Source organism: Brassica napus, chromosome C1, assembly GCF_020379485.1.
Source record: "Brassica napus cultivar Da-Ae chromosome C1, Da-Ae, whole genome shotgun sequence".
NCBI classification, from domain to species: Eukaryota; Viridiplantae; Streptophyta; class Magnoliopsida; order Brassicales; family Brassicaceae; genus Brassica; species Brassica napus.
In genome coordinates this window covers 13,981,180-14,002,490 of record NC_063444.1, presented here as the reverse complement: position 1 = coordinate 14,002,490, position 21,311 = coordinate 13,981,180, and the positions used below count along the sequence as shown (strand labels likewise).

The following is a 21,311-nucleotide window of genomic DNA, read 5'->3' as shown; positions in this document are numbered from 1 at the left end:
TTTCATATTTATGTCTTTCTTTTTATCTCTTTGTAACTCTCATATATAAGGGCACCTTATGATTGAGTAATAATAACAAGAACTTACAGATTCTAAATCCTTAAGTTCACAACACGTTATCAGCACGAAACTCTAAATCCCTAAGCTAAAATCCAAATCGCCAAAACCCTAAAAATCCTAACTCTAGCCGGCGAACCCGACGAACCCTAATCCCGATCGCGTCTCTTACGTTCCCGATCCGAGGCGTTCTCAATCCGTCTCAGCTTCAGACGATCTCTGTCCGTTCTCAGCTCAGACGACTTCAACCTCAGCTCGCGTTCCCGACAGCAAGCACACCGTCTGTAACCCGATAGCAGTTGGCGCGCGCGACCTCAGCCTCAATCCGTTCGCGAAAACATCAGACAGCTCGTGTCTAGCTCACGGATTGCTTGCGTTCGTTCCCATTCGTGTTGCAGGTCGCGGTTCATCCATTGGTGGTCCGGTTTCAACAATCTACTAAGCTAAAAGTAATTCGAAATCTGAGAACCTGTGAATCGAATTTGGATTGTTTGATAAAGAATGAAACCCTAAAACCTAATCTTTATGATAAAGCCATAGGATAATAGATCGACCCCTAATAAGTAAATCGAAGCTCTAAAGTTCGATACCCCAAACCCTAAAATCGAGATTGATCTATTGATCAATTAAAATCAAAGTCCTTAATGGTTTTGAATCTCAAATCAAACCCCTTTGATCTAAGATCAAATCGAAACCCTAAACCCTAATTTTAAATATCGATTTTTATTGTTTGAATTTGAAATCTTGATTGATTGTTTTACCACATAGAAATGTTGCTAAGATTGTTTAATCTCGAATTTGGTATTGAATTGATTGAAACCCTAATATTGATAGCTTTGATTAAAATCACTAGACCATATCATCTCGCGGCCGTGCAGCCTTGTTGCATTCATACCATAACCTGATCACATTGATTAATTGAATTTACACTTAGAAACCTTATGCTAAGATGGTATTGAATTAAAAACAAGTGGCCGTATGATTGTTCTTTTGCTTGGCTGAGAAGTTTGTTTGTATTGATTGCATCATGAACTGATATAAATCATCTATGCTAGGATTGCAATTACACAACAAACTGAATGCATTAATACTAAATTGAATCTATGGCCGTGCGGCTTGTTTCCTATCTTTGGCCGTGTGGCTTCTTCTTGGCCGAGAGGCATCATCTTTGGCCGTGAGGCATATTGATTGTTTAAACATTAATAATATTCCTAAAAGACCTAAAATAATTAAATCTATGATTTCAGATGTCGAAAATCAACAACTTGGATTTTGCTGCCCTAAATCTCTCTGGAGATAATTATCTTCAATGGGCGCTTGATGCTAAGATCATCCTTAAATCCAAGGGACTCGGTGAGTGTATCACCGAGGACAATAATGCCAGTGAGAAAGATCGTTACAGAGCCATCTTGATCATTCGCCATCAGCTAGCTGAGAGTCTCAAAGATCAGTATCTGACCATTGAGAATCCACTAGATCTTTGGAATGAATTGAAATCGAGATATGATCACCAGAGAACAGTGATCTTACCTAAGGCTCGGTTTGATTGGACGAATCTCAGAATCCAGGACTATAAGTCCATGGACGAGTATAACTCGGCACTGTTTAAGATTGTTTCAAAATTGAAACTGTGTGGTGAAAGTATTACGGATCAGGATATGCTTGAGAAAACCTTTTCCACTTTCCACAAAAGCAATGTGCTGTTACAACAACAGTACCGTGAGAAAGGTTTCAAAACCTATGCTAATCTTATTTCTTATCTCTTGCTCGCTGAGCAGAACAATGAATTACTGATGAGAAACAGTGAGATGAGACCTCCTGGCTCAGCACCACCACCTGAAGCACACACCACTGAGGACAATAAAGAGTCCCACCATGTCCAAAGAAACGACCATCATGGCCGTGGTCGAGGAAATAGAAACGGACGTGGCCGTGGACGAAGCTCCTTTGGCCGCGGGCGAGGGAATCAACATGGTCGAGACCATGGGCGTGACCGTGGCTCATTTGGAAGAGGTCATGGTCGCGGCCGTGGATTTTCATTCAAACCTCAACACTCGACCAACTCAAGCAAATCAGTGTGCCATAGATGTGGTATGGGCAATCATTGGACTAAGACTTGTAGGACTCCCAAGCATCTAGTTGACCTCTATCAAGAGAGTTTGAAAGGGAAGAATCATGAAGCGCATATGACTTATCAAGATGATGAACATGACTTCAATCATGAAAAGGATGATCTTATGGATTATGAAACTTCAGATTGTCTAAAAGACTGAAGATTGATTTCGACATTTGTAATCTAAATTCTATGTTCTTTGCTTTGGTGTTTTTCATTTCTATGTTGTCATTTCTTTGAACTTAAAACTTAATAATAAATGAATGTTTTTATAAATGAAGTCTCTAAGTAGCATCCTTTTGAATCTTGTTTTTAGAAATGAACGAGAACAAGGATGTACTCGTTGTGGACAGTGGGTCAAGCCACACGATCTTAAAAGAAAAGAGATACTTCATAAACTTAACATTAAAAAACGCCAACATCTCCACCATTGCGGGTATAGCTAGTCTCATAAAGGGTCACAGCCAGGCCAATATCCTGTTGCATATGGGTACACATCTTGAGATATCAGATGCTTTGTATTCACTCAACTCTAAGAGAAGTCTATTAAGCTTTAAAGACATTCGAATGAATGGCTTTCATATTGAAACCAAGGGCGAAGGAAACAAAGAGTTCCTTCAGATCATTGAAAACGCCCAAGGTCATAAGAAATTTTTAGAATCCATACCCGTACTATCTACTGGTCTTTACCATACTAAAGTCAGTATGATCGAGGCCAATGTCACTTTTAACAAAGAGGCAATCGACAATTTCACTCTATGGCACGACCGGCTTGGCCATCCCGGTTCGACCATGATGCGTAAACTGATCCTGAACTCAAACAGCCATTCTATTAAAGAGAAAAGAATCATCCCTAAGCTTCTATTTTGTATTGCTTGTTCCCAAGGGAAACTCATTTCTAGGCCATCACCAGTTAAAGTCACTAAGGAGACTATAAACTTTCTGGAAAGAATTCAAGGAGACATCTGTGGACCAATACACCCACCTTGTGGAACATTTCAATATTTCATGGTCATCATTGATGCGTCCACTAGATGGTCGCATGTCTGTCTCCTGTCATCCCGCAACCAGGCATTTTCTAGGTTGCTTGCTCAGATAATTCGATTACGAGCTCATTTTCCAGATTTCCCTTTAAAGACTATACGTCTTGATAATGCTGGTGAGTTCATTTCCCAAGCGTTTAATGATTACTGTATGTCCATGGGGGTAAGTGTGGAACACTCCGTGGCACATGTACATACACAGAACGGCTTGGCCGAATCATTTATAAAACGCATACAACTCATAGCTCGACCATTACTCATGAGGTTGAGACTTCCGGTCTCAGCGTGGGGACACGCTGTCCTTCACGCGGTCGAGCTCATACGCATCAGGCCATCTAGTGAACATAAGTATTCCCCATTACAATTGCTTACGGGTCATGAGCCAGACATTTCTCATCTTAGGACATTCGGCTGTGCCGTTTATGTTCCAATTGCTCCACCACAGAGAACAAAGATGGGACCTCAAAGGAGGATGGGGATATATGTTGGTTTTGATTCTCCCACTATTTTAAAGTATCTCGAGCCAACTACGGGTGATTTGTTTAAGGCCAGATACGAGGATTGTCATTTCAATGAATCCGAACTTCCAACATTGGGGGGAGATAACAGTAAAATGGTAAAAGAAATATCATGGAATCAAACATCCATATCTTGGCAAGATCCTCGAACTCAAGAATGTGATCTAGAAGTTCAAAAGATCATACATTTACAAAAGCTAGCTAATCAATTGCCAGATTCCTTTGCTGACCCGAATAGAGTGACTAAGTCATATATACCAGCTGCTAATGCACCAATAAGAATTGATGTTCAAGGACACAATCAAGTTACTATAGAGTCTAGACAACGTTTGAAACGTGGTAGACCAATAGGTTCTAAAGATAAGAACCCTCGAAAAACAAAGAAATGTGTTGAAATAGAAACCGAGGGACATGATATCCGAGAAACGGCCGCGGCTGATCCGAAACCCCGGGACACGGCCATGGTCGACCCTGATGCCCTAAAAGCGGCCGGCCCTGATGTACCAAAAAATGTGGCTTGGGATGCCGAGCCTCATGGTACTGATGGTCCATATAACAATGAGATCTCAATAAACTATGTCTTGTATGGGATACAATGGAACAGAAAGAATGTCGACATTGATGATGTATTTGCATACAAGGTAGCACTTGAACTTATGGATTTAAACGAGGATCATGAACCCACGTCCATTTATGAGTGCACTCAACGATCAGATTGGATCAAATGGAAATAAGCTATAAACATGGAGTTAAACACTTTAAAGAAGAGAGGTGTTTTCGGCCCTATAATCCGAACACCAATTGATGTAAAACCAGTTGGATACAAATGGGTCTTTGTGAGGAAAAGAAATGAGAATGGTGAAGTCGTGAGGTATAAATCCCGGCTTGTTGCACAAGGATTCTCATAGAGACCTGGAATCGATTATGAGAAAACATATTCCCCTGTGGTGGACGCAACAAATTTTAGATTCCTGATAAGTCTGGCCATAAGAGAAAACTTAAACCTACGGTTAATGGATGTAGTAACTGCATATTTACATGGTCTACTGGATAATGAGATTTACATGAAAGTCCCAGAGGGTATTGAATTGAAAAGCAAAGAGAGTTCTCGAGAACAACATTGTATTAAGTTGAATAAATCTCTTTATGGACTGAAACAATCTGGTCGAATGTGGTACAATAGACTAAGTGAGTACCTAGTGAAAGAGGGCTATAAGAACGACCCGATCAGTCCATGTATTTTCATAAAGAAATTCAAAAATAAAGGATTCGTGATCATAGCAGTATATGTTGATGATCTGAATATCCTAGGAACCTCTGGAGAGATTTCTCAAACAGTTGAATATCTAAAGAAAGAATTCGAGATGAAAGATCTTGGGAAGACAAAATTCTGTTTGGGATTACAACTTGAGTATATAAAAGATGGCATCCTTGTGCACCAAATGGCATACACAGAAAAGGTACTCAAGAGGTTTAACATGGCCGACTCACACCCTTTGTCTAGCCCCATGGTCGTGAGGTCTCTAAGCCTAGACACTGATCCCTTTCGTCCCAAGATGGACGATGAGGATGTCCTTGGTCCCGAAGTGCCATATCTCAGTACCATAGGAGCTTTAATGTATTTAGCAACTCACACATGACCTGATATATCCTTTGTCGTGAACCTACTGTCTAGGTTTAGCTCCTGTCCGACCCAAAGGCACTGAAACAGGATTAAACATGTTTTTCGTTACCTGCAAGGAACTAAAGACTTGGGTCTATTTTATACTAACCATAACAAAGATGGTTTAGTTGGATTTGCTGATGCATGCTTTCTATCAGATCCATACAATGCTCTATCACAGACAGGATATGTCTTTACACATGGAGGTACGGCCATATCATGGCGTTCCATGAAGCAGACGATCGCGGCCACATCTTCGAACCATTCGAAAATATTGGCCATACATGAGGCCAGCTGCGAATGTGTCTGGTTGAGGTCGATGACCCAACATGTCCGATCAGATTGTGGGATGGTCGAGTGCAAGAAACCGACCGAGATGTTTGAGGACAATGCAGCATGCATTGATCAGCTCAAAGATGGCTACATCAAAGGAGACAGAATAAAGCATATTTTGCCCAAGTCCTTCTTCACTCACGATTTGCAAAAGGCTGGAGAGGTCCAAGTGGTCCAAGTACGTTCCAGCGATAACTCAGCCGACCTGTTCACCAAGTCACTTCCGACTTCTACATTCAGGAGGCTCACGCATCAGATTAGGGTGCGTAGACTGGATGATCTTCAGTGATGATCAGAACAGGGGGAGTATATGTGTTGTACTTTTTTTCCTTCACCATGGTTTTGTCCCACTGGGTTTTCCTGGTAAGGTTTTAATGAGGCAACATCCAAAGCGTATACAATCCATGTATGGTTATGGCATCCAAGGGGGAAGTGTTATAAATCATATGATGGATGTCCATAACCGGCCCAATACCTAGAGAGAGAGAGGCGGCCACGCATGGAGAGAGAGAGAGAGGTGGTTTACCTAGTTAGAGAAAAGAAAACTATATTTCTTTTTCCTTGTATTTATTCTAAATGATGGATGTCCATAACTGGCCCTGTCTATAACCGGCCCAATACCTAGAGAGAGAGAGAGGCGGCCACGCATGGAGAGAGAGAGGCGGCTTACCTAGTTAGAAAAAAGGAAACTATATTTTATTTTCCTTGTATTTGTATAATTTCCATATTTATGTCTTTCCTTTTATCTTTTTGTAACTCCCATATATAAGGGCACCTTATGATTGAGTAATAATAACAAGAACTTACAGATTCTAAATCCTTAAGTTCACAACATTCTTTTTTTTTTTTACGCTTAACATTATTTAATAGTGTATCCAAATTAAAACAAGAAGAAGGTAAACAACACCAAACAAACAACCAACAAGAAATAGTAAACGAGACCAGCGCCTTTTTTGTTTGCTTAACTTTGAATATAATATAAATGAAAGAAGCTTACAATCTAAATAGCTTGAAAACTAAAGTTTGCTTGGGATGGCAAAAACAAAGGAAAAACATGCCTACAATCTGAAAGAGTTTTTAGACGCTTTTAGTTAGAACAACCAAACAGCCATGAGATTCTTGAAATGCTTCCTGGTCTTGCGAGCAGAGATGGTGTTCCTCACTTGTCTGTCCAAAATCTTGAAGAGTTCTGATGTGGTTAACACCTTGTTCTTGAAGATTCTGTTATTTCTTTCAGCCCAGAGATTGTAAACAATTTCTTGGACTGCAACACTTCTGAGGATACGCAGAGGCCGAACGGGAGCCGTGGAAGGCCAATTCAGTAGCTGCATCCAAGAGTGAAAAGTTAGTCTTGTTAAAGACAGTTTTTGGAGCATCCTTCGCCAAAGGTCCTTGCTAAAAGGACATTCTATGAAGATATGGTCCCTTAATTCATCTCCACACATGCACAAGCAACATGTGGTTGGAATGAGCATTCCCCAAGCCGCTAATCTGGAGCGCGTCGGTAGCCTGTCATTGACAGCAACCCACATATGGAAAGCATGTTTAGGCGTATTGCCTTTAAACCATACCGCATTGTACCAATTACGGTTTGGTTGTCTTTCTCTGATTGTGTTCCACGTTTTGGATGAGGAGAAAGACTGAAGCTTCACCCCCCCCCCCCCCCCCCCCCCCCAATGGTCCAAGAATAGAAATTTGAGTCAAGTGCACCTGAAGGAACAGGAATTGTTGTCAGATAAGCATGGAGAGCTACTGCTTCGTCGGATCTAGGCACTGGCAGATTCCATAAGTCGTCTGTAGTAGCCTCGGAGACAGTAGCTTGAAGAGGTATTCGTAGAGCACGGGGTCCTGAAGGTCCTAGAGCATCAATTAGAGCTCCCAATGGTGTCCATTGATCAAACCAGAAATTAGCTGATCTTCCATTTTGAACCGTGCATACAATAAACGGCCTCGAAAGTTGTCTAAGCTTGAGAAGCGACTTCAAATGCCATGAATCTCTAGCATGGCCAGTTAACTCCCAGAAACTTTGACAGTTAAGGTGATGGTGTTTGTGTCACGCCACCCAAAGTGATCCTCATTCAGCAAATAGTAGCCAGATGAGATGAAGGCATAGAGTTTTATTCCAAGTTTCATAACGGCACAGACCTAACCCGCCTTCTTGCTTTGGTAGGCAACAAGTAGCCCAAGAGATCTTTGTAAATACGGGACCTTCGATTTGACCTGACCATAGGAACTTTGAGCAGAGAGATTTTATATTCTTGATACAACCCTTTGGCAAGATGAACGTTGTGATCCAAAACACCACCGTGCCTGAGATAACAGATTTTATAAGAACAAGTCTGCCTGCGAAGGAGAGACGTCTCGCTGACCAAGCATTGAAGTTTCCAGCAATTTTATCCAACAGCGGGGAGTATTCCGAGATTCTCAGCTTACGGTGCATAAGCGGGAGGCCCAAATAGCGGATAGGTAGTGTACCAATAGGGAAACCATAGCTCATGGAGGTGATTGTTTCTTGATGGGTGAGGCCTGCAGTGAAAAGCTTAGACTTGGTTTGGTTGATTTCAAGTCCTGACCACATAGCAAAGTCGTCAAGCGTTTCTGAGATGCCATGAAGTGAAGAGCTGCTACCATCATAGAAGACCATTACGTCATCGGCGAACATTAAATGAGAGATATCCACTGGTTTAGCGTTTGGGTGATACTCAATATAGCCCGACGCATAACGAGATTTGAGTAGTCTAGAAAATACTTCCATTGCCAGCACGAAAAGATACGGCGATAGGGGATCCTCCTGCCTCAATCCTCTCGAGCTTTTGAAATAGCCACCTGCTTCTCCCATTTACACAGATCGTGAAGGAGGCAGAAGAGATACACTCCGATATCTAGTTTATAAAGCGATGAGGCAGTCCAATGGCTCTGAGTGATGCAAGAACAAAATCCCATCAAATAGAGTCAAAATCTTTACGGAGATCAACCTTGAGCATAACACGAGGTGAGATGTTCTTCCGTTTGTAACCTTGAATTAGCTCCGTAGCCAGTAAGACGTTCTCAGCGAGGAGCCTACCAGGCATAAAAGCTGATTGGGCATGAGAGATAACCGGGATGAGAGCCTCCTTCAATCTGCCAGTTAACAGCCGAGAAATCACTTTATATAAGGTGTTGAGACAAGATATTGGTCTGAAATCCCCTATCTTTGAAGCATTCCTGATTTTAGGTATAAGCACCAACAATGTTGAGTTCCATTGCCTCAACAGCTTTCCTTCCCTGAAGAATTCTTTAACAGCTGAAGTGATCTCAGGACCAATGATAGACCAGCAGCCAATGAAGAATTCGAAGGAGAAGCCATCAAAACCACATGATTTGTTACGTGGTAACTTGAAGAATGCATCCTTGATTTCCTCGTCTGAGAAATCCTCCTGCAGCTTGTCGCATTGACTTTCTGGGCAATTGTAGTTTAGCAGTAGAGTGATATCTTTAGGATCAAAGAGAGACATGGTAGGAGCGCTCCCTAAGAAGTCAGCAAAGTGAGCAAGACAATGAGCATGAATAGCCCCACGGGTTTCGAATCTTTGACTAGACAGGCCAATTAAGAGATGGATATGATTCTGAGAGTGCCTTGTAGCCATAATTTTGTGAAAGTAGTGAGAACCACAGTCACCAACATTAAGCCATGATATGTTAGATCTCTGAAATAGGAACACTTGCTCTGCATTGAGGAGAATGCCCAACTTTCTTTGTGCTTCGGCCTCTGCTTCTGCTAAAGCCACAGTCGGGGAAGAAAGGAGATCCTGTTGAATTTGATTCAGACTTGTTAGAGCTTCTTCTGCCCATTTCTCCAGGTTTGAGTAATGGTCTCCGTTGAAAGATCTTATCGGGTTCTTAAGAGCTTTGAGCTTTTTCGAGACTCGGAACATTTCAGAACCCACAATATTTGTAGAAAACCAGAGCCAGGTGATTATTAGCAGGAACTCACCATCCAAGAGTAAGAAGTTGTAGAATCTGAATGGGATTCGATGCTTAGACTTAGCAGATTCAAATATGACCGACATAGACGTGTGATCAGAAAATTGTGGAGGTCCAAAAACACCGAGAGAAGATGGGAATTGAACATGCCACTAGTCATTTACCAAGATACGATCAAGCTTCTTTCCAATGGGGTTGGCTTTTTGACTGTTCCACCATGAGAAAGTTGGCCCAATGTAGCTGAGATCAGATAGCGCAGCATCTGAAATACATTCCTGGAACTCCCTGGTTTTCCTGTCTACATTAAGAGTAGGCGGGTCTTGAGTGTTCCTCAGGTTTTAAGACATGGTTGAAGTCGCCAACAAGAAGCCAAGCTTTCCCTTGCACTTCTGAATGAGTTGAGATGCGAATGATCTCAGACCAAAGCTCTTTTCGAATATCCTCATCAGTAGAGGCGTAGATACAAGAAACAATGACCGGAGGTAGATAGTCCGGATGCTTGACAAGGCAAGTGATCATCTGAAGGGATTTGTGGATAATCGAGACTTGGAGCGAAGGATGCCACAAGATCCATATTTTTCCCAGCTCAGAAAACTCGTAATTACCATCAAAACCCCAACCGGGTAAGAGGGAGGTAACAAATTTATTCAGCTTAATCCGTTGTACATGTGTCTCAAGAAGACACCCAAAAGATGGTCTATGCTGATTGAACCATTTTTTAAATCCAGTACGGTGGTTGACCTTATTAAATCCACGTACATTCCAGCCAAAATATCTATTTGCAGAGTGCTCTACTGCTCTTCAGGAATGCAGAGTGCTCTACTGCCGTAACTATTTGCAGAGTGCTCTACTTCTCTTCAGGAATGCCATGACCAGGGCCTTCTCCTTCACTTTCATGTGGCACCGACTGCTCTACTTTTCTGTGGGTACAAGGTACCATGAGCAGCTCCTGCAGTGCCATGGACTCCTTTATCTCGAATTTGCGGTTCCCCATTTCATATGAAATGGTCTGCATTGCCAGTGCATTCTCCATCTCGGCCACCTTCAGTTGCCAAGCTCGCAACTGATTGACCAACTTCTGAAAATGTTTCGGGAAGACATAGCACTCTAGGGTTGTTCGCCATCGGAAATTGATACGATGCAAGGAGAGAGAATTTAATAGTTCATTCCATAAACATAAAAAGATATATATTGTGTACCATTAAAATTTTGCACGGATGGAATTTGCAGTGCATATACAAACATAATCTCTTATTTTGCACGGATGGAATTTGAACTTTCTCGCTCATGTGGTTTTTCTTATTGTCAATTCTGCCCCTGTTATCTCTCATCTCTCTCAACTTCTTTGTTTTCTCCGTCAGAATCATCTCTCACATCTCTCTTCTCAATTTCTTTGTTTTCTCTGCGGAACCATCTTTTATCTTCTCTCAATCTATTTGTTTTCTCCATAGGAACTCTTTGTTTTCTCTGTAACCTTTCATTGTCCCTGATCACGGTCGTGATTACGTTTACCACACCGTTTTCCGACTAAGAGATCCCGAGATCTCCGTCACAAACGTCACGTTCTACTTCGCCACAGCTCCGTCAGCTTCACATACTCCCAATTCACCTCCATCAGAAACCCTGGCCACACTGCTTTCTCTCACTACAACAACAGAATCCAGTCGTGAATGATCAGATTTAATAGCTATGAGATTTGAGGGCTTTTCTGAATTTTTCCTTTTTGATAAAGTTTTGATTTTTATGACTTTTTCAATTTTATTTTTTGGACTCTGATCTTGCCCTTTGTGTAAACGTTTCATACTTTCTTCTTAGTCTTCTTGTGTAATTAGAATTACATGATGATGAGTGATTGCATGGTGGATACTATCAACGATGATTGCATATGTTTTATGTCACTTTGCATGCCCCCTTTGACCGTAATCCTCCTAAACTCTTTTTTTAGCCGACCATTGGTCGGAAAATCCAGCTATATAATGATGCTATCCGGATAATTGATATACACTACTTAACTTATTAGAGTTTGAGTCTGATAATCGGCTACTGTTCGAAAAATCCAACTAACAATAACATTGTACGGATAACTAACATAATAACCATGTAATATGTAAAATATCCGGATAAACTGGAATATAATCATGCTAATTTACGAAGCATATGAAATAATTCATAATTTAACCGTGTTTATTTACATATCAACTATGAATTATATTTACTAAAATTTAACCAAAATTTTAAACAAAATATTTATCAGTATTCAACTATGTATTAGAAGATTATATTTACACTAAATTATCTTTTAACTTATATCATGTACATATATACTATTCTCTCTTTATTCTCTGTTCTTCTTTTTCATATGTTCTAATTACACTTGTTCGTTTATTCTAATTTTCAATCCATATATACAAACTGTTTATTTTAGTTCATTTTAACACAATTTTCTATATCAAATTTATTATTCCATGGTTTGTAAATTGGAAAATAAATATCAAAACATATGTTTATAGCCGATAAACTATTTATAGACTTAAATTTTCTTTTTCTTTTTCCATAGGGTAACAGTGTCATTTTACTTCTTTCTCTCTCTTTCAACTTTTACATTTTTCCATCCTTGCAAATTTTCTTGTTATCTAGTAATTCTAGTGCAATTGACTCTTATTATGATTTTGTTAGAGTTTATTACAGGATTCTAAAATTTTACAAAACCAAAGACTGGTCAAGTCTGGTTTGGATCCTGACAAAGTATACTTTTTTATATACTAGAGGGGTGTCCGCGCTTCGCGCGAAATATTATTTTACTGTTGTTAATCATGACTTTATTGATGATATAATTACGTCTGTTAAGAGCATTTGGTTTTTTATTTGTGTTATATAGTAGTAGGTGGTAGGTTATATATTTTATGTTTGTTTCTCACTAATGTATTGTTGTGTTACTTGTTAGTGGTGCAATGAGTCTATGATATAAAGCATATTGTATTTTTTTTCATATTTTGAACATTATTCCTTTAAGATGTTTTTTCCTCTCTCTATATTTTTGACATTTAGTTGTCACCATCTATGTATTTCGTTTACCTTTCCAGCGTACAGTGCTTCTCACCATCACCGAAAAAGACTCATCTCCGTGCTTGTTCTTCCTCGCATTCTTTCCCTGTGTGATTATCTAATATTTGTTGTAGATCTTGTTTATGAGTTCCACTTGTGCGGTTGTTTCTCACGGTTTTGTAGGCTGTTCCGGTTAATATTGGGTTTTCTTTTTTTTTCTTAGATTTAAGCTGATGTTAGAGACTGCATATCCATGGATTGAGTCAGAGTTTATTCATCTTTGATATTGTCTTCCTTGTCGTTGGCTTTCCGTCGGTAGTCTATGCTCGTCTTAGGTTTCAAGATTTGGTTTTTGGTGATCAGACTTCTATGCTCTCTTTCATAACTCAAAGACGGCTTCACAGTTTGCCGATTTCGTTTTGTCTTTCTTTCCTATATGCTCTCTCATCTCGTTGCAGCTTTCATCTGCTGCTCGCATCTCTGGTGTCTCTCAGTTTCGCCATGTTTGCCCTCTAAGTTTGGATAGTGCTTTATTTTTCGTGTATGCTTTGTGAGCTTGGAAGGTTATTTCTGGTCTCAAGCTTGGACTCTAGTTTCTCGGTGATTGGCTTCCGTTCTCCCTCCTCAGTTGTTTTTCTTCTTCTTCTGTTTCCCTTGGTATAGGCGTGCAGAATTAGTTTTGGAGCTTTGGTCCCTTTTATCAAGAACTTTGTGGCTCTTCGCTGGCATGGATGCCTTGTATGTGATTTTTTTAGTTTGTGAGGTGTTTCTCACCTCTTAGTTGGTAGTTGTGCTTTCGGTACTTTAGGCATATGTATTCATGCTTTGTGGTGGTTTTGGCCTTCTGGTGATTATTCTTTCTCCAACCCACTTTTTTGATTCTTTGCGTTGGTGCTTGATCGTGCTCTTTTGTGTTCGGAGATTACTTTATCTCAGATTTTTATCTTCCTATCATTTTCTAACCTCTATCTGTTCTGGCCAAAACACTATATAGCAAGGTGAAGTAAGTTAGTCTTTGTTCTTGATCTCTTTTCAGCTCCGGACCTTTATTGTGTTAGTGTTATTATGACATTTTATTTTTCTCTGTGATTCAAGAGATTTTATGTTTAAATAATGTGTTTTGCTTTAGTTTTTTCTTATTAGTTTGGTTAATTTATGATTTTTAATTGCAAAATAAATATATAATTTGTAACTAAAATAATAGAAAATAGTAAAATTTTATGTTATTTTAGTTGTCAATAAATTAAATATTAAAATATATTTGTATTACTTTATTTATCTTTAATTTTAGTGATAAAATAGATTATCAAACTTTATATGATGATGGTTAGTGCGAAAATGATTAAATAACAAAAATTCTCAGTTCAACACTACCTATCAAATTAAATCATATTCAAACTAATAGAAATGTCTGTCTTTTTGTCTTTTTTTATTTATTAATTTATCATAAATATATGATTTTTTATTTAAGTTACATGGATAATTTTTTGATTAACAAAGTAGTGAATTTTCAAAGGAAATGGAAGAGGACACGTGGCAGCAAACCCCCCTGCCACTTGTCGGAAGAAGGGAAGAAGTCTACTTTATATATAAAGATATGATTTTTAGTATGAGGATGAATGCATGACTTTTCTTTACATCAAGCTTTCTACTGGATTAACTCGAAGGAACCACACTCATTTGGAGTATTCCTTTCCACTCTTGTCCTGGATTCACTGTGATCGGTTTCTCTACCGCAGCGCTTTCCACCGTTACAAAACGCCTGTAGTCTTCAGTTCCCAAGTCCTCCACTTTCTTCTCCCATGGATTCCACACCACTGCATATTATTATTGTTACATTCCATCATTACTATAAAACATATACAATCACGTAGACAAGATCTTTTAAGTTTTTTTTTTACCAGCATCAACTTGTCCCTCCTTGTGTACAACAATTGTCTTCTGTTTCTTCTTGTCCACGATTCTGATGTCATTTGGAGTGCTTAGGTATATCCTGTCAAACTATTTTTAAAAGAGTTATTTTTTTTCTCTCCTTTTAACTAGTAATGAAATATGGAACAAAGCTTACCTGAGATTTAAAAGTTATAGTCTTGTCATGATCAGTAAAACGTGTTCTGTTCTTTAGTTGGTCAAGATAATTCAGATTCTGCAATCCGTCCACCTGAATTTCACTGCACGCAAGAAGAAGCTTATGTAACTCCATATAATATACTATAACCAGCAGAACCGAAAACAAGAACTGCTTAACAATTTGCTATGATGAAGATGACTGCCCTCGAGTCTAGATATGAGCTTACCTGATATCGGAAACAGAGAAATAGGGGTGAAGAGCCATTGTGAAGTTAAACGGCTTTACATCAGTATTCTTAACACGAGATGTCAATATCAAATCTCCTTCAGTTCCCAAATGTACTCTCAGTCTGTACTCAAACCTGAAATGGATATAGAGGTTTCCGTGAGATACTAACTATACAAAAGAAGATATGATTCATATTCAATGTAAATTTTTTTTTTTTTTGGGTCAAAGTTCAATGTAAATGTATATAGCCAAATATGTATCTGAAACATAAAGTAAAAGAGAGGTTTCAAGAAACTAACTTATGAGGCCAGATCTTCAAATCATCTTGGGATGACCTTAGGATTAGGTCAACCCAAGCTTTATAGTAAGAGTTTGATGGCAGCTGAGGTGGATTAGTATCTATTTCCCAGAACCTTTGTCTTACAAATCCATGCGAGGGAAGTGGACCAGTGTTAGCGTACTGCATTTACAGAAAAAGAATAATTTCATTAACAAAACAAATAAATTACAAAGAAGAATTGTTTTTTTTTTTTTTTTTTTTTTTTTTTGAAACACAAAGAAGAATTGTTTAAAAAAAAGAATTGTTTAAAAATTATAATAATAATAATAATCTGAAAGCACATACTTGCGGAAACAATATCGGAATTCCTCCACGAATTGGTATTGGAGGCTTGAATATAGCCTGCACAATATACAACCCATGATTTTATAGTTCCTTTGGTTCTGGAGATCATACTTATAGGCTAGTAACTACTTATCTGTTCATCTACATGCCTAAAATGAAGTAAAGATTGATGACTGAATCTGAAGTACCTTGCTACTCATAACAAGTAACTCCTTTCCTTTCTCATTCTTCCAAGAAGCTACTTGACCTCCATACAAGTAAACCTGAAAGTATTATACTAAGATAATGCCCAAACAATTCGGAAGTTGAAGTCTAGGTAGCATAAATCACTAATTAATTTATAGTGAGACCCTACTGAAAACATGACTTGAGACCAAAACAAATTAAGTTTTGAATATCCACCCTGTAGGATAATATATTGACATTCATTATTTTAAAAGGTATTATTTGCTTCTTAGATATATTATTTGCTTCTTAATAGGTGTACATATTAAGTTTGCAACATTTTTATATGGTTCTGCAAATTTATCCAGTCACACGCATAAGGGAATGTCATTCTTTTTCAATCTACATATTTCCTCTCATTTTTGTTTATTCATTTTCCAAACTACATGTTTTCTCTCATTTTGCAACTTCAATTTTTATTTTATTTTTACTATCATACGCTTTAGCAATATCTTTTTTTACTAAAGCAATATATATCTTATTAAAACCAAAACAAATACCTCAAAAGATCTGCCACGATCGTCACGGACGATGATCTTTTCAAGACCATTGATGCCCTTAGTCCGCTCAAAGGGACGCTGCGCGGTGGCCATGGCGACTACTGCAACGAGAGTTGCCCATAAGAAGATGAGATATCCGAGATTTCCTTTATTCCCCATATTTATTTATTTTCTCCTTCAATGTAGCTCACGAAGAAGATACCTTGTCCAAGTTCTTTTATCTTTTCGTTCCATATATACACCAAAGAAACAGAAGGTGAAAAAAGAACAAAGCCTAAAAACAGAAATAAATCGTACAGTTCCAATCATTTAATTTAAGAAAAGACTATTTATGTTGACCAAAAATATTGTAGTAAAGGAGTTCATTACGTTGGCCATATAAAGAAAAGTCTTATTTTATCCCATCTTGCTCAAAATCAGCGATAACGCCACATCTGCTCTTGTTCGTCGCCTTACGATTCATACACATATTGCTATATTAAAAACACGGATTATAATATGATCGCTCGATAGCACGTTACAAATCTCAATGCAACACTTTTATTATTATTCCTTCGAACTTTTTTTTTGGTAAACTAGGAAGAGTTTGAACCAAGTCCCTAATCTTTCCTTAGACCTGAGATCAGCCGGTGGTCATACCAGTGTCATGAGGTAAAGTATCCTCAGGGAAAATCGAACTAATAGTACAATAGAACCAACTCCAATCAATAAACAACTAGTCCAACGCATCGTTGGTCTTGAAACTATCTTCTCGACATTTTTTTCTCCATCTGTTCTCATTTCTTTTTCTGTTTCTTGACAATATTTTATTTACATCATTAGTTGAAAACTGAAATATTTTGTATTAATCAACAACGGAAAAATGTATATGGCAAGTACACTAGAGAAATAAAATTGAAATTCTTATTGAAAATATCAATTATTGCAGATATAATGATCCAAGAATACTAAAGTTACAAAACAAATACACTGGTAAGGTCCGGTATGAATCCTGACTAGTTCACATACGATTCTGTAACATAAAGTATATCTTCAAGAACATTTTTAAGTTTTTAAGTATGTGGAATGCATGGCTTTCTGGAGCAACCAGAAGGAACCACAGAGACTTGGAGTACTCCTTTCCACTCTTGTCTAGGTTTCAATATGATCGGTTTCTCGACCGCAACGGGTTCCACAGCAACAAAACGTTTGTAATCTTCAACTCCCAAATCGGACACTTTCTTCTCCCATGGATTCCACACCACTGCATATTGTATTATCATTATAAATTTTTTTTTTTTTGATAACTCTGGTATCTGGGCAGCCACAGTCCCAACTATCCCCCCGTAGGGGGTCCAGCGCCCCAGCGGAAGGGATGTTAAATCCGCTGTGGCCGGGGCTCGAAGTCGTGATGGCGGGCACCTCAGCTGAGGTTCCTTTACCACCAGACCACGAGGCCCGGTTTATTATCATTATAAATGATCCATCGTTACTAGAACAAAATGTTTATGTGTCCATTTGTTTCATAAAATTATGTATAAGAAAATCTAACGCATTACCTGCATCAGCATATCCTTCCTTGTGTACCACGATTGTCTTCTTTTTATTGTGGTCCACGATTCTGATCTTTTTTGGAGTCCTCAGGTAAAGCCTGTCAAGCTATTTTGAAAGAGTTAGCAGTGTTTTTTATACTAGTGATGATATAAGCGGTGGAAAAAAAGAAAAGACTTACCTGAGAATTAAAAGTTATAACTTTGCCATGGTCAGTGAAACGTGTTCTGTTCTTTTGTTGGTCAAGATAATCCAAATTTTGCAATCCTTCCACCTGGATTTGACTGAAACAAAAGAAGCAAATCGATGTATAACTTTATATACTAACACCAACACAACAAAATATTTAAAAAGAATTGAGATGAGATTTACCTGATATCGGAAACAGAGAAATAGGGGTGAAGACCAACAGTGAAGTTAAACGGCTTTACATCAGAGTTTTTAACACGAGACGTCAAAGTCAAGTCTCCACCATGCCCCAATGCTACTCTCAGGCGATATACAAATCTGAAAGACATAAAAGAGCTGGTCACAAGGCTGCTTTTAAATGAGAATTAAACCAAAAAGGCTTATATGTTAGCCGGTTTTCAACACAAAACTAATTGACAATTCCAGAGATATTATATCATATGATTTTTATTTTGATTTTGAATCATTTTCATTTCTAATGTGGGATATTATAACATATTGAAAAATGATATAAGAGTAGGAAAAAAAAGAGAGGTTTAAAAATCTTTACTTATTAGGCCAGATCTTCAAATCAGCTTCGGATGATTTTAGGATGAGGTCAACGTGAGCACCAGAAGAAGGATGTGATGGTAAATGAGGTGGATTAGCATCAATTTCCCAGAACCTTTGTCTGACAAACCCATGTGAGGGAAGTGGACCAGTGTTAGCGTACTGCATTTACAGAAAAAAAAAAGAGCATTTCATTAACAACATTTATACAACATTCAATAAACATAGTAAGAAAAAAAAAAGAACATTCTTAAGCACATACTTGCGGAAACAATACTGGAATCCCTCCACGAATAGGTGTTGGAGGCTTGAATATAGCCTGCACAGCACATAACACATTATCTCAGATCTCACTCATTTTGGAGCTCATAAAAGCTCATATACAAGGGTGAATCTGAAGTACCTTGGTACTCATAAAAAGTAAATCCTCTCCTTTCTCATTCTTCCAAGAAGTCACTTGACCTCCATACAAATAAACCTGAAATTATGTATCGAATATTGAAGAAAATGAATTACATATAGAATTGAATTCTAAAAAGATTACTGGAAACCAACTGTCGGCTATATACATAACGATCATCAGATCAAAAGTCAAAACTGATACTAATAATTAGCAAACATTAACACGGGCTGATCTGGTTGTTCCGTATATGATAATCAGACAAAGAAGAGTACCTCGAAAGATCGACCGCGACGGTCGCGGACGATGATCTTCTCGAGACCATTGATGCCCTTAGTCCGCTCAAAGGGACGATGCTCGTTGGCCATGGCGACTACTGCAACGAGCATAGCCCATAAGAAGATCAGATTTGCCTTATTCCCCATCGTGAATCGTCTCCTCACACTGTTCGCTCACGAGGACGATACCTTGTTGAAAGTTTATATCCTTTTTATTTCTATAAATAGGCCAATGAGAAGGAATAAAAAAAAGTCAACGAAATAAAACGAGTAAGAACCTACAACTCGCTAATTTGATTGAGAGAGAAGACATTTTTTTTTTATCAAAGAGAGGAGACTTTATTTTGTTGAACAAAGAAACAAGAATAGTCTTGTTTGCCTGCTCTTGACCTTATCCAATATCCACGCCGATTACTCCGGTTACCCATTTCATTCTAATCTATTGGAGTTTAATACACCATTTTTGTTATATTTATTTCCGTCATCTCCGGCTCAATGACACATATTGCCATGTTTAAATTATTTATATGTCAATAATTATTGAACTTAAATAGTAACGTCTCGATGTCAAAAAAAAAATAGTAGCGTATCAACAATATGAACACAAAATCACTGATTTAATATCTTCTGATTCTCTTTGTTTCAACAATAGTAAAACTGTATCAACAATAGTAACACAAAATCAAGTATCAACAATAGAAAACTGTAAATCGAAGGCCATCTTTATCACTAGTTTTTATAGGGGTTTTACAAAAAAAAATAGTGGTGGACTCCACGAATCAGCAAAAAACCGGTAACAAAAGTGATCAAATAAAAATCAACTTTTGTTGGTTTCATGTACTGTTCGCGGGCTCCACTGACACAAGGCGATCCGCAATTATTTTTTTTTAATTTTTTTCTGACAAAAAAAGAAAAAAAAAATTTAAGAAACCTTTAAGCCCATTTTAGCGATAATCGTGTTCTAACTTGTCATGTTTTTGGATTCTTTTCGTTTCACGTGCTAACTATAATAAGCGCTTAAAAATTATTGGTTTATTGACCAAAGAAAAATAATAATTATTGGTTTCCTACTAGGCCTGGGTATTCGGAGTCTCAATCGGGTTTCGGTTTAGTCCAATCGGATTTCGGTTTTTCGGGTTTATAAAAACCAGTCTCATTCGGACTATATGAAAATTCGGTTAGGGACCGGTTCGGGTTCTATCTGGTTCGGGTCGGGGTTAGAAAATCTTCAAAGAACCGGTACAACCCGATGTACTTTCGGGTTCGGGTCCCAATCGATTCTCCGGTTTAAATGTACCTGATTTATATCTACTTTGTAACCAAAAAGTAAGTAAAATCGGTTCTTCAGTTTTAAAATACTTGATTTGTACATATTTTGTAACCAAAACATAAATAAAATCGGTTCAAAAAAAAGAAAGGAGCATCAAATGTGATCATTCAAAATCAGTGTGAAAGGTAAACATAGTTATTGATCGAAAGAAAACCAAATAAATGAAAGTATAAAACGAAAACCAAGTTCTCTTGAAATAAAAAACATTATTCAATGAAAACAAAACCAAAATCTAAAAACTTCAACATTCAACTGCCACCTTCAACCATCAATCTTCATATAATAGATAATTATTTTAGATGTTCAATATGTTTTGAATACATATTAGGAATTGAGATCATGGGGGGTGGTTGGTTGGGCTGTAGCAAGTGACTTTAGCTTTAATTTTTATCTACAGCCTTAAAACCATCAATCATGTTTTATATTAGTTTTTAAAGCTACAACCAAAAAATTAAAGCTACAGCCGGAAAAACAAAAAATATAGCTGTAAAAGTCTTATTTTCTAAAGCCTCATCTTTTTGGCAGTAGAAAATTTTAAAGCTACATCTCTTAAAGTTAAATCAAAAAATCCTACAGATTAAATTCTAAAGTAAATTTCTACAGTAACAACTCAACCAATCATCCTCCATGTTTGGTACAAGTTCTTTTTGG

At 38.0% G+C, this 21,311-nt stretch overlaps 4 protein-coding genes across 4 annotated transcripts; 1 reads left to right on the top strand and 3 right to left on the bottom strand.

The window, feature by feature from the left end:
* The first annotated feature begins 5,713 nt into the window (after positions 1-5,713).
* LOC106349787 lies at positions 5,714-6,016 on the top strand. Its single transcript, XM_013789754.1, has one exon. The coding sequence runs from the start codon at positions 5,714-5,716 to the stop codon at positions 6,014-6,016; it is 303 nt and encodes a 100-aa protein (XP_013645208.1).
* Positions 6,017-6,818: 802 nt separating this feature from the next.
* Positions 6,819-8,566, bottom strand: LOC106349786. Its single transcript, XM_048743696.1, has 5 exons — positions 8,097-8,566; positions 7,948-8,037; positions 7,448-7,724; positions 7,171-7,236; positions 6,819-7,052 (listed from the first exon to the last, which is right to left on the bottom strand). The coding sequence occupies exons 1-5, from the start codon at positions 8,564-8,566 to the stop codon at positions 6,819-6,821; spliced, it is 1,137 nt and encodes a 378-aa protein (XP_048599653.1).
* Positions 8,567-14,134: 5,568 nt separating this feature from the next.
* LOC106346523 (putative glucose-6-phosphate 1-epimerase) lies at positions 14,135-16,597 on the bottom strand. Its single transcript, XM_013785885.3, has 8 exons — positions 16,385-16,597; positions 15,848-15,922; positions 15,660-15,716; positions 15,334-15,494; positions 15,033-15,167; positions 14,804-14,906; positions 14,637-14,736; positions 14,135-14,552 (listed from the first exon to the last, which is right to left on the bottom strand). The coding sequence occupies exons 1-8, from the start codon at positions 16,541-16,543 to the stop codon at positions 14,392-14,394; spliced, it is 951 nt and encodes a 316-aa protein (XP_013641339.1). The 5' UTR covers positions 16,544-16,597; the 3' UTR covers positions 14,135-14,391.
* Positions 16,598-17,265: 668 nt separating this feature from the next.
* LOC106346522 (putative glucose-6-phosphate 1-epimerase) lies at positions 17,266-19,692 on the bottom strand. The gene is made up of 8 exons (XM_013785884.3): positions 19,328-19,692; positions 19,056-19,130; positions 18,915-18,971; positions 18,654-18,814; positions 18,287-18,421; positions 18,096-18,198; positions 17,923-18,022; positions 17,266-17,627 (listed from the first exon to the last, which is right to left on the bottom strand). Exons 1-8 carry the CDS (start codon positions 19,475-19,477, stop codon positions 17,437-17,439), a joined length of 972 nt encoding a protein of 323 aa, XP_013641338.2. The 5' UTR covers positions 19,478-19,692; the 3' UTR covers positions 17,266-17,436.
* Between the last annotated feature and the right edge of the window lie 1,619 nt (positions 19,693-21,311).

What these genes read in the sequence shown, in the direction of transcription:
- LOC106349787 (XM_013789754.1), top strand. Translation starts at nt 5,714, where the DNA reads ATGACCCAACATGTCCGATCAGATTGTGGGATGGTCGAGTGCAAGAAA.
- LOC106346522 (XM_013785884.3), bottom strand. Translation starts at nt 19,477, where the DNA reads ATGGGGAATAAGGCAAATCTGATCTTCTTATGGGCTATGCTCGTTGCA. An exon ending in TACTTTTTATGAGTACCAAG is followed by an intron (nt 18,972 to 19,055) that starts GTACTTCAGATT and finishes TGTGCTGTGCAG; the next exon opens with GCTATATTCAAGCCTCCAAC. An exon ending in TTCCAGTATTGTTTCCGCAA is followed by an intron (nt 18,815 to 18,914) that starts GTATGTGCTTAA and finishes CTGTAAATGCAG; the next exon opens with TACGCTAACACTGGTCCACT.
- LOC106349786 (XM_048743696.1), bottom strand. Translation starts at nt 8,566, where the DNA reads ATGGGAGAAGCAGGTGGCTATTTCAAAAGCTCGAGAGGATTGAGGCAG. An exon ending in CTCAAAGTTCCTATGGTCAG is followed by an intron (nt 7,725 to 7,947) that starts GTCAAATCGAAG and finishes TGGCCATGCTAG; the next exon opens with AGATTCATGGCATTTGAAGT. An exon ending in ACCACATGTTGCTTGTGCAT is followed by an intron (nt 7,053 to 7,170) that starts GTGTGGAGATGA and finishes TCTTGGATGCAG; the next exon opens with CTACTGAATTGGCCTTCCAC.
- LOC106346523 (XM_013785885.3), bottom strand. Translation starts at nt 16,543, where the DNA reads ATGGGGAATAAAGGAAATCTCGGATATCTCATCTTCTTATGGGCAACT. An exon ending in ATCGTGGCAGATCTTTTGAG is followed by an intron (nt 15,923 to 16,384) that starts GTATTTGTTTTG and finishes TAATACTTTCAG; the next exon opens with GTTTACTTGTATGGAGGTCA. An exon ending in GGAGGGACAAGTTGATGCTG is followed by an intron (nt 14,553 to 14,636) that starts GTAAAAAAAAAA and finishes AATAATATGCAG; the next exon opens with TGGTGTGGAATCCATGGGAG.